This window comes from Octopus bimaculoides, chromosome 2, assembly GCF_046866305.1.
Source record: "Octopus bimaculoides isolate indiv1 chromosome 2, ASM4686630v1, whole genome shotgun sequence".
In the NCBI taxonomy this organism is placed as follows: domain Eukaryota; kingdom Metazoa; phylum Mollusca; class Cephalopoda; order Octopoda; family Octopodidae; genus Octopus; species Octopus bimaculoides.
This window is the reverse complement of record NC_142929.1, coordinates 67,113,104-67,125,072: the sequence shown is the minus strand read 5'-3', so window position 1 is coordinate 67,125,072 and position 11,969 is coordinate 67,113,104. Positions and strand designations below refer to the sequence as shown.

At 34.9% G+C, this 11,969-nt stretch overlaps 1 protein-coding gene across 1 annotated transcript in view; it reads left to right on the top strand.

Moving 5' to 3' along the window:
- The window catches only part of LOC106870393 (cysteine-rich venom protein LEI1), a 34,966-nt gene extending 23,552 nt beyond the window's left edge, over nt 1-11,414 (top strand). The window contains exons 3-9 of the mRNA XM_014916438.3: nt 120-196; nt 870-1,023; nt 3,218-3,336; nt 3,564-3,661; nt 5,363-5,395; nt 7,631-7,757; nt 11,146-11,414. Of these exons, the coding sequence (XP_014771924.1) occupies nt 120-196; nt 870-1,023; nt 3,218-3,336; nt 3,564-3,661; nt 5,363-5,395; nt 7,631-7,757; nt 11,146-11,167 (630 nt within the window). The 3' untranslated portion in view covers nt 11,168-11,414. The remainder of the gene's footprint in view (nt 1-119; nt 197-869; nt 1,024-3,217; nt 3,337-3,563; nt 3,662-5,362; nt 5,396-7,630; nt 7,758-11,145) is intronic.
- The last annotated feature ends 555 nt before the right edge of the window (nt 11,415-11,969 follow it).

The window sequence follows — 11,969 nt, the reverse complement described above, 5'->3', positions numbered from 1 at the left end:
ATGAATGTGTATGTGTTCATGAGTATATTTATATAAATTCTTTTATGCTCACTCACTTTTTTCTTTCTTTAGTTCCTTCTTTCTTGGTCCTTATGATATTTCCTAATATCATTTTGTAGGAATGGGATGAATCCCTTGCTTCTTTAGCCCAAGGCCAAGCTGACCGATGTGTTTTTGGACCAGGCAACCTCTTCTTGTAAGTGTTTATGTATACATATACATTAATTTTTTCTTATATCTTCATTCTTTTATGTTTTAAATGGTTTCAATAATTGGATTGTGGCCAGTTGGAGCATCATCTTCAAGAGTTTTAGTTAAGTAAATCAATAATAATACTGTGTCTTGTTTCACTATTCTCATAAAATGCAAAATGCAAAGAGGACATTGGTGTAAACAGATATAGGAAGATAAGTGAGTCATACAGAAATCCCACAGTATTTCTGTTTGAATGTGGCTTTTTATTTTCATCTCATATTGATATAGTCACACACCCTCATTATTCTAGAAATTTGAAGGGGAAAGACATACACACACGTACTTGTGTGTACATGTGCACACATACACAGATGCACAATACACTCCAACACACAGATGCACGCATACACTTATGTGTCAATTCTATTTATCAGTTTACACCAACACATTTGCATACACATACCCACACATGCATACACACAGGCATACACATATGCATGTGTGTGTATGTGTGTGTGTGTGCTTGTGTGCATACTGACTTCATGAACTCATTCAAACCTTTATCTAAAGTAGCTACCAGTTTGTCTAAATAACAAACAAATGTTCAAACGTTTAAAATAATGCAATATTTTCTGTTGGCCTTTCATGGGCCATCAAAACCTTCTTTATTTCAGTCTGAACGGGACAAATGTTGGTCAGAATTCAGTTGCAGTACAAGGAAAATTAAAGCCAGAAGAAATAGTGGAAATATTCCAGTCTCAGTCTTCAAACTATATTTATTCAACAAATAGTTGTAGGAAAGGTAAAAACTGTGAAGCATATACACAGGTAAGGCAATGACAGTGGTGGTGGCGGTGGCGGTGGTGGTGGTGACAGCAGCGGTGGAAACGATGAAAGCAGCAGCTGTGACAGCGGTGATGGTGGTAATTTTTGTTGTTTAGCACCATGTTAAAATGAATTCAACAGAATGGTAGTCAGAGAAGTTCCAGTCACTATTGTCCTGTGTCTCTCTTATCTCTTATACAAGCCACTATGTCTCTAAGGCCTTCATTGGTCAAAGTTAGCTATGTGTCTGCACCTGGAAATTCTCCAGGGCACAGAGCTGTGCAAGCTTTTTTTCTTTTTTTTTTAAAGGAAAGAGTAGCAGTTAGCCATTCAACAGCCCTTTCCTCTCCCCTGATGTTGTCCAAGTGAAAGCAAGGACTGATACAGTTTGACGCCAGTGTCTTTACAAGTGGGCTTAGAACATAAAGAACCAGAACAAATACCACAAGGTATTTTGTTAAACATTTTAATAATTTCACCAATAACATGCAGGAGTAACTATGTGGTAAGAAGCTTGCTTCCCAACCAGATGGTTTGGGGTTCAGCCCCACTGTGTGGCATCTTGCACAAGTGTCTTCTACTATGGCCTTGAGCTGACTAAAACCTTATGAGTGGATTTGATAGATGAAAGCTGAAAGAAGCCTGCCATATGTGTGTGTGTGTATGTGTGTGTGTGTGTGTCCTCCCCACCACCACATGAAAACCAGTGCTGGTGTGTTTGCATCCCTATAACTTAGCAATTTGGCTAAAGAAACCAATAAAATAAATACCAATCTTTTAAAAAGTAAGTACTGGGGTTGATACATTCAACTCAAAATTCCTTAGGCTGGTACTCCAGCATGACTGCATTCTGATGACTGAAACAAGTAAAAAGAAACACTAATGATTTTCATCACCCAAGGATTATCTCCAGATAACAGATAATCATCATTGCTTCATCATCATTTACTTTTGCACAGGTCAGATTTTCTATGATTGGATATCCTTCTTGTCACCAACCCTCATTTGTTTCCAAGCAAGATGTTATTTTCCCCATGGTCAAACATATTTATAATGAGTTTTGGGAATAAATGATACTGCTCGTATGACAGTGACATTCACTTACAGCTCTCATGCAATGTCAAGATGAGGAGGAATGAATATACATACATTCATGTATTTATTTATATAAGGGCATTACTATACAATAATGCTTCACGCTATGAGGGACTCTAAGGTCAGACTACCATAAAAAACACATTTTTACCGAATGCAAGGAAATGCAACTCTCAAAGCCAGCCCCTTAAAAACAGACTGAATTAAAGATCATGATTTCGTAGTTATTGTAGTATTATACAACCTCTACTCATCAGTATAATATGGTCAAGATAAATAGCAGTAAACAGAAAATCAACATACCAAACGAACACTGTGTATCCAATATAGTACATAGAAGACTGTTTATCGCTATTTACCTATGTAAGTGGTGGGAATTTCAAATTGCATCTATATATACATACATACACATATATATGCATATGTAATGGGCTTCTTTCAGTTTTCATTTGGCAACTCTACCTCACAAGGCTTCGGTTTGCTTGGGGCTATAGTAAAAGATATTTGTCCAAGATGTCTTGCAGGGGAACCAAATCTTAGTCTCTGTGGCTGGGAAGCAAGCTTCTTAACCACACAGCTACACCTGCATCCGTCCATGCCTCACATATGTACAACATACAGAAAATAGCACCATCATACTACACATACACACATATATAATTTAGTTTACTTTCAATACAATTGAAAATACCAAACTAAAACTTTGTACATTAACAAGACATAGAGAACTCAGCCAGGTTGTCCCAATGAAAGTACACAACGAAAATAAGACACTAAAAAATCAGAAAAAGAAAAGAAGAAATAAGGAATAAGAAGAAAATCTATGGGTTTTATACTTATTCCTTACTTCTACAAGGTTATTTATTTTTTTCCTTGTGGAACAATAATATTTATGCTTAAGTATGTGCATTATGAAGAGAAGGGGGTATTTAATGTTTGGATCAGGGCCTTCATTAATGAACATTTTTTTTTTGCTTAAGTAAGTTTAGCAGTGAAAGTGCATAAATATTAAATCCAACTTTTGAAGTCTTGTAAGTAAAACTTCACTGATTGCTCCAAATAAAGGTTTTTTTTTTTTTAAATACTCAGTTCTTTATTGCAGTTAATATGGTATGAAACTAATAAAGTTGGTTGTGGTCAACAGTTCTGTGATAGTCTTCAATTTTCTGATGGTACCACAGAAAAACAATGGTGGATATATGTATGTGATTATTCCCCACCGTAAGGAAAACAGCAATTTTCTCTCCTTTCAATAAGTGTTCTGCATAATTTTCTAAATATTTTATACATATTCTAATTGCCTGTTCAATTTATTTTTTACTTATTCTTTATTCTATGTAACTGGAAGATTACATAAAATAGAGAAATAAAAAAAATAAAAAAAGCAAGCTAACTATAATTGGTACTCAAATTGATTTCTGAGTTTGATGTCAGTTTATCTTTCTCAGTGGAAATTATCCAGAACACCCATTCTTTCCATCAACTTATGAAGCATGTGAGCTCTGCAACTTAAGTCCAGGAACTCGCTGTTTACGAAATCAATGTAGTAAGTATGCAGTATTAACATTTTCTGTACCTAAATATTATTTTTGTATCAATGAGCCATGTGCCTATTGGGAAAAATTTCATTTATCAACATCTTACAACTTTTGGCTAGCCGTCATTTTATGTTCATCTATTGATATGGCAACTCCATCTGTCTCTTCAATAAGATCATTAATAACATTACCATCTTCCAGTCTAAGAGAATCTAGGAAGTTTATTGGTTATATTCCTTCTGTCTCAGAATAATGAATAAAACAACAATAATAATGATCATGATGATAATAATAATGATAATAATAATAATAATAATAATAATAATAACCCTTTCTACAGTGGGCACAAGGCCTGAAATTTAGGGAAGGGGGCTAGTTGATTACATCAACCTCAGTGCTCAACTGGCACTTATTTCATCAACCCTGAAAGGATGAAAGGCAAAATCGATCTCAGCGGAATTTTAAATTGGAACATTAAAACATGAAATGCCACTAAGCATTTTGCCCAGCATGTTAACAATTCTGCCAGTTCACCACCTTAATAGTAATTATTATTATTATTATTATTATTATTATTATTATTATTTTTATAATAACTCTTTGTACTAAAAGCCTCCAGTTCTGGGGAAGGGGGGGCTAGTCAATAACTTTGACCCCAGTGCTTGATTGGTATTTATTTCAGTGACCTCGAAAAGCTGAAAGGCAAAGTTGACCTAGATGGAATTTGAACTCAGAATGTAAAGACGGGTGAAATGCTGCTAAGTATTTTGCCCGGTGTGCTAACGATTCTGCCAGCTCACTGCCTTAGTAATGATAATAATAATAATAATAATAATAATAATAATAATAATAATAATAATAATAATAATAATGGCTTCAAATTTTGCCACAAGGGCAGCAGTTTTGGGGGAGGGGATGAGTTGATTACATCGATCCCAGTGTTCAACTGGTACTTATTTTATCAACCTCAAAAGGATGAAAAGTAAAGTTGACTTCGGCGGAATAATAATGATAATAATAATAATAATAATAATAATAATAATAATAATAATAATAATAATAATAATGATAATAATAAATGCCCCAATGCAGTACCAGGCAGTGACTCTCATGGCTTCTGATCTTAACTGATTGGAAATATTGTCATGTTTTGTCTTGTTGCAACAGATGGGCTACAGCAAATATTCTGCTCAATACCACAGATTCGCTAGTCAGTTGCTGGACTTTAACCAGTTGAGCATGTCCCTTAGTGGCTGACGATATGTGAATCTCTGATCATAAGCAGAAGTAGAGGGGGAACATCATAGCCATGTGTTGAAAGGAATTCTTTGGGGTTTAGATAATTCAGCTTTGGAAACATGGGTGTTTCATTCAACATCCTTAAACAACCCTTATTCAGGGACCTTTTGAGTGAAATTGGCTACTCAACCTGAAGAAAATTCTAACTGGGCCTCACCTGCAAGGTTATGCACTGTTTATCTTGATATGAGATCACCATTTTGTGCACATATGGTTGTGATGCATGTCCTTGATGCACCCTTATCAAACAGGTAGTAATGATGGGTAAACTGGGCTTCATATATTTTACCCCAGTGTGTCTTTGATGACAGGCACTGCTCTCTCACTCAAGAATAATAATTATTATTATGATTATAATAAATGGAATCTCAGTAATATTAATTTTATTCTCATTATCATTTAATTTCCAGAATATTGTGACCCAGGACTGGAACCTGACTGCCGTGAGTTTGATTTTATGGTTAAATAATAATTCAATGAGATGAGGAAACATCATGATCATCAGCATCATTGCTTTAACATCCACTATTCCATGCTTGCATGGGTTGGACAAAATTTGTGAATTTTCTTTTGGCAGATGTCCTTCTTGTATATATATATATATATATATATATATATATATAAATATATATATATATATATATATATATATATATATATATATATATAGAGAGAGAGAGAGAGAGAGAGAGAGAGAGAGAGAGAGATTCAGATGAATATGATACTTAAGCTGAGGCACCAGAATTAGTGCACATGCACGCCAGAGTTCAAGGTCAATCTGTGCCAAGCAGCTTCACTCTGCATGCATTAGCTTTGTTACTATAGCAACAGTCCGGATACTTATTGATCAGACCACGTATATATATATATATATATATATATATATATATATATATATAGCCTGTTTTATATATATATATATATATATATATGTATATATATATATATATAAAACAGGCTTCTTTCAGTTTCCATTTATGAAATTCACTCACATAGCTTTGATCAATTCATGGCTATAATAGAAGACACTAGCCCAAGGTGTTACACAAGGTGGGACTAAACCCAAAACCATGTGGTTGGGGAGCAAACTTCTTAGTGCAGAACAATGCCTACACCTGGTAAATATACTTATATTAAATTTTAAAACTCATTTATTATTATTTGAGAAGTAACTTCATCTATCATCATCATCATCAACATTTAACGTCTGTTTTCCATGCTGGCATGGGTTGGACAGCTTGATGGGAACTGGCAAGGCTAAGGGCTGCACCAGGTCCCATAGTCTATTTTAGCTTGATTTCTACAGTTGGATGCCCTTCCTAACACCATCCACTCTACAAAGTGTACTGGATGCTTTTTATGTGGCACCATCACTAGTACCTTTTCAGTGGCACCAGCATCAGTGCCTTTTATGTGATACTAGCACCCACACCAATGAAGGATATCACAAGCACATACACATGTAGAAACACGTGTGGCTTTGTGGTTAAGAAATTTACTTCCCAACCATGTGGGTTTTTTTTAGGTTTTAATCACAGTAATCAGCACCTTGGACAAGTGTTTTCTGCTATAGCCTCAGGTTGACCAAAGCCTTGAGAGTGAATTTAGCAGAATTGAAAGAAGCTCATCATACATACATGCATACATACATACATACATACATACATGCATATATGTGCGTGTATATATATATATAAAACCCATGACCACTATAGTTCATAGAGGTTAAATGATGATGACGACAACAACAACAACGATGAGGATGTGTGTGTGTGTGTATGCACATGTGCACATGCATGTGTGTGTGTTTCTGTGTTTGTAACTCCTTGCCTTGACATTGTGCAATATTTGTAAACAAGTGTCACTATCATATAAGTGGTGTCATTTGGTTTCAAAATTTCATGAAAACATGTCCAACCATAAGGGAAACATCGCCTTGCTTAGAAACAGGTGAAGCTTGGCAACAGGACAAGCATCCAGACATAGTAAATCTGCCTCAACAAATTTTGTCTGACCCATGCAAGTATGAAAATGTAGATGTTATGATGATAATGGTGTAAGCAATCAAATTAGTTGCATCTTAGAGTGAATAAAAATTCTAATAAGTATTAAAAATACATTAAAATAATGCAAATATTATTGAAATCTGATTTTGACAAGTATGATTGACAAAATGAGACATATTTCAGTCTATTAGATCTCTTCAGCTAAGCACATCTTACTCTGTGCTTGCTAAACTAGTTATTAGAGGATCTGCAAAATGATGCTGAAAACTGTGTTTTAAAAGGAGGATAAAGGATAAAGATCCTTCCCGAGTCATATAGACTCATAGGACCAGATTTCCAGGTTCCATGGTGCATGCACTCCACCATTCCATCGCAGGATTACTCATTTTTGCCAGCTGAGTGGACTGGAGCAACATGAAATGAAATGTTTTTGCTCAAAAACACAATGTATTGCCAGGTCCAGGAATTAAAACCACAGTCTTATGATCATGAGTCCAACACTAAGCCATGTTTCTGATTGTACCAGTGCTGATCCAGATCAATATATCCTCTCTTCGGATGGCAAATCTTTGTGTTCTCTTTAGAAGTTACATCACTACAATTATATTCTTCTAAAATTTAACTAAAATTTCATATTTTCTTAAATGAAACAAGTATAACTCTTATATTTAGGACCCTTTAATTTCACACTTTGCCGTTCTGACAAAGACCCCTGTTGCCAAAATTGGGATCGCCAGTTCTGTATACCTGATACAGCTTACTTCAATTATATGGCACTTAATTGTGGTGCCACTTGTGAGTAAGTAATCAAAATGTTTTGTTTCTTTAAGTTTTACCTTACCTGAATTAGCCCATTTTATATTTTGAAATAGTCTTTGATGGAGACTTACTGCTGAGGGGTTTCTTTCTTATTTTACAATGCTAATAATAATAACATTGATAATGATTTTTTTTTCATTTGTCACAAGGGCTCAAGACATTGAGAGATACAATAATAATAATAATAATAATAATAATAATAATAATAATAATAATAATAATAATAATAAAGTGATTGTAAATTCTCAATCGCATGATAATGCTGACGCGTAATCACGGAGATGTGAGTTCGAGTCCACAGCTAACCACCTACACTTTTTTTCTGCAAAATAGGGGTAGTTTATCCTGTTCAGGCTATATTATTAGCATTATCCTGCGATTGAGAATTTAAAACCACTTCTTTAACTTTCTAAGACATCTCAACGCCTCTAAAAGCAAACTTCGTTTGTTTGTTTACGTTTGTCGTAATTTGAATTTAATAATAATAATAATAATAAATGCCCCAATGCTGTACCAAGCAGTGGCTCTCATGGCTTCTAATCTTAACTGATTGGAAGTATTATCATGTTTTGTCTTGGTGCAACAGATGGGCTACAGCAAATATTCTGCTCAATACCACAGATTCACTAGTCAGTTGCTGGACCTTAACCAGTTAAGTATGTCCCTTAGTGGCTGACTATATGTGCATCTCTTATCATGAGCAGGGGTAGTAGGGCAGCATCATAGCCATATGTTGAGAGGGATTCTTTGGGGTTTGAATAATTCACCTCTGGAAACATAGGTGTCTCGTTCATCAGCTGTACACAAATCCTATTCAGAGACCTTTTGAGTGGGATGGGCTACTTGATCTGAAAAAAATTCTAACTAGGCCCCCACCTGCAAGGTCAAGCACTGTTTACCTTGATATGAAATCACCATATTGCACATATATGGTTGTGATGTATGTGCCTGGTGTACCCTTATCAGATGGGTAGTCATGCTGGGTATATTGGGTCTCATATATTTGTACCCCAGTGTCACTTTGATAGCATGCATTGGTCTCTCACTCAATAACAACAACAACAACAACAACAACAACAACAACAACAATAATAATAATAATAATAATAATAATAATAATGTTGATTTTGAATTTTTGCACAAGGCCAGCAATTTTGAGATGTGTTAGTCAATATCATTGACTTCAGTACTTCACTAGTACTTTATTTTACTGAACCTGAAGGGGTGAAAAGCAAAGTTGACTCCAGTAGAATTTGAAATGAGAAAGTAATAAGTTGGAAGAAATACCGTTAGGCAATTTGTCTGACATTCTAATTATTCTACTAGTGCACTACTTTGATGATGATGATGATGATGACGATGATGATGATGACAATGATGATGATGATGATGATGACGACGATGATGATGATGACAATGATGATGATGATGATGATGACGACGATGATGATGATGACAATGATGATGATGATGATGATGATGACGATGATGATGATGACAATGATGATGATGATGACGATGATGATGGTGTTCATTGATAAAGAAAAATTTGTGAAAAAACTGTCCACATAAACTGCAGATTTACTGGTGGCTGCTGTAACCAATATGGAACAGGGAAACCCAGCTACAATGGCTATATGGAAAATTATTTTCTGGCATCAGTGCTGTTATGCTAAAGCTCTTCCTCAATCAAGGTCCGTCATGCATGTGTTTTTGAAGGAAGTAACAAACTCAAAAATAGTGATGATCAGTGTGATAGGTGCTAAGGGATTTCTTCAAACTCTTCATGCATTTTCTTTGGTTCTTCTCCATCATGGTGGCCAGTGGATCATTCATCATATAGCACAATATTTGGGAGACAATATCCTCCATCTTGGAAGCTGTATTGTCCAGTGCAACTGCAACTTAAACAGCATTCATCTACCATACTATTCACAACCCTAACACAGAAAATATTTAATGGCTTCACCAACAACAAAATATCTACATGTCATTCTAAGTACCATCAACATCAGAAGCTTTTAATTCTATTTCCCACAATCCACTCATACAAAAAGATACTCAAAGTCAGAAGAAACAATACAAAACACTGTTTAGCCCACTATTTGTCAGGCTACCAAGCCTTATGTAATGTACAAGAACAACACTTCCAAACCTGAAATTTCCCAAATAAAATACCCAAGGATCTATTTTCTCACCATCTCTTTTCATTCTATGCCTATACAACCTTCTGACAGCTCCATAATACAATCAAAGAGCCTTATATACAGATGAAATCACATTTATATTCACCCATCATTTTTCAGATTCTGCTGCACAACTTTTCCAGCCTTACATAAATCTCCAAACTCTGCAACAACTAACTTGAAGAAATCTTAACCAATTGGTGAGACTACTAAGTGTGTTGCATTTATTTAAAGCTGAGTTAACTCTGCATGCAAGTGTCAGACATCTTAACTATGCACACAGCACAGTACCTATGGCAGTTTATGAGCTTGGAGCTCTAGCTCTCAATAGTTGAGCACATAAGTGTTGCGTGACACATCAATAATTTAACTACCAGTATTCCATGAAATTGTAACTACAACAGAGGTAAAAGCAGTAGTAGCAACAGTGGAAGTTCTGCTTTGTATTATTGTGGCTTAAACAGACCTATGTTTAAAAGCATTCCAACCATGACCTCTCAGTTATAGTGGAACTACATTATCCATTGTGTCCTTTCTTTTCTCCGAACAGTAGAATGTGATTTGTATAAGATTTGGCTGCTATGTTTGTCTGGTTAAAATGTTATATTGTGAGATACGATATTGGGCTAGGGTGTAGTATAGTATGGGAGAATTTACGAAAAAAACAACAACAGACGAGGACAGGTGGTGTAAACAACAAAAGGATGTATTAGTTTAACGCTCAGAAATAGAGAAAGTCTTTAACGTTTCGAGCTACGCTCTTCAACAGAAAGAATAAGGAGAAAACAAGGAGAAAAACACGGAGAAAAAAAATTGAATGTTGTGGTCAGCGATCTATCATGGCGACTGCCGGACAGAAAGTTCTCACAGGAGAGCTAAGAAAAAGGGGAGATAACAAAAGGGGAAAGAAGCGGTGATCCAAATACGAGAAGCTGTGTGTGTGTGAGAGAGAGAATGCTGGTGATCTTAACGTATGTATGTGTGTATATGGTATGTTATAGTATAATATTGTGTATTAAGATGAAGTTATTGGTGTGTTACCATTGATATATAAATATAATGAATCAGGTATGTTATGATTTAGTGTGGTGTGCTCAGATGAAGTAAGTAGTGTGTTATCATTTATGTATAATATAGTGAATTGTCTATAAAGTGTTTACAAACGATATGTTTACTTTTCAGTTCATATATGTGTTTGTTTTAATGAATATTCCACGAGGACAGACAATATACAGCTAGAAATAACCCAGTGAAATACATAACTTGAAGTAACCCAGTGAGCATATAGCAAGTGAACAAACTGCTTTGACTGGATTAATTTGAAATTGAACCCATATACTCTTTGTAAACATACTCATCAACACACATTCTTAACATCCCACTGTCTGCCAAAACATCGAACGTCAAACAAAATAATTATCAAATAAAAGTAATATTGATAATACACATAATACTGAATTTTTTCTATTATTTCAAGTTAGTCTTTTTATTCTTTTATTGATCTTCATCACTGAACTGTATCCAGGATGGGACACTGCATTGAAAAGTCATTTAATTTAATCTCGTTACTTTGTCTTATACTTATTCCATTGCTCTTGCATTGTGTGTGTGTGATTATGTGTGTGTATATGTATGTATGTGTTTTGTATATTAACAAAAGTACCAACTCAGCATCATTTTGAGTATATGTGCACTTGTAAACCATATATGATATTGTTAATAAATTTGTGAATATCTCACAGAATATTCAAAAGCTAAGAATGAGGAATCAGCCAGCATGGGTTTTGCATTTCTCAAAGACTCATAAAATCACTTACCTCACCTCTCTTTGACACTGTGCAAAGTAAAAGTAATAAGTGTGAAATGAAAGGAGCAGGCAAGCAATTACTGAAATAAAGGTCTTTGTCTTTTAAAGACCAAATGCCTGAAAAAAAGAATTGTATAATGTGCAGATTTTTTTACTACCAACACATCAGGTTACATAGAGCTAACATAAAATCTTTTCA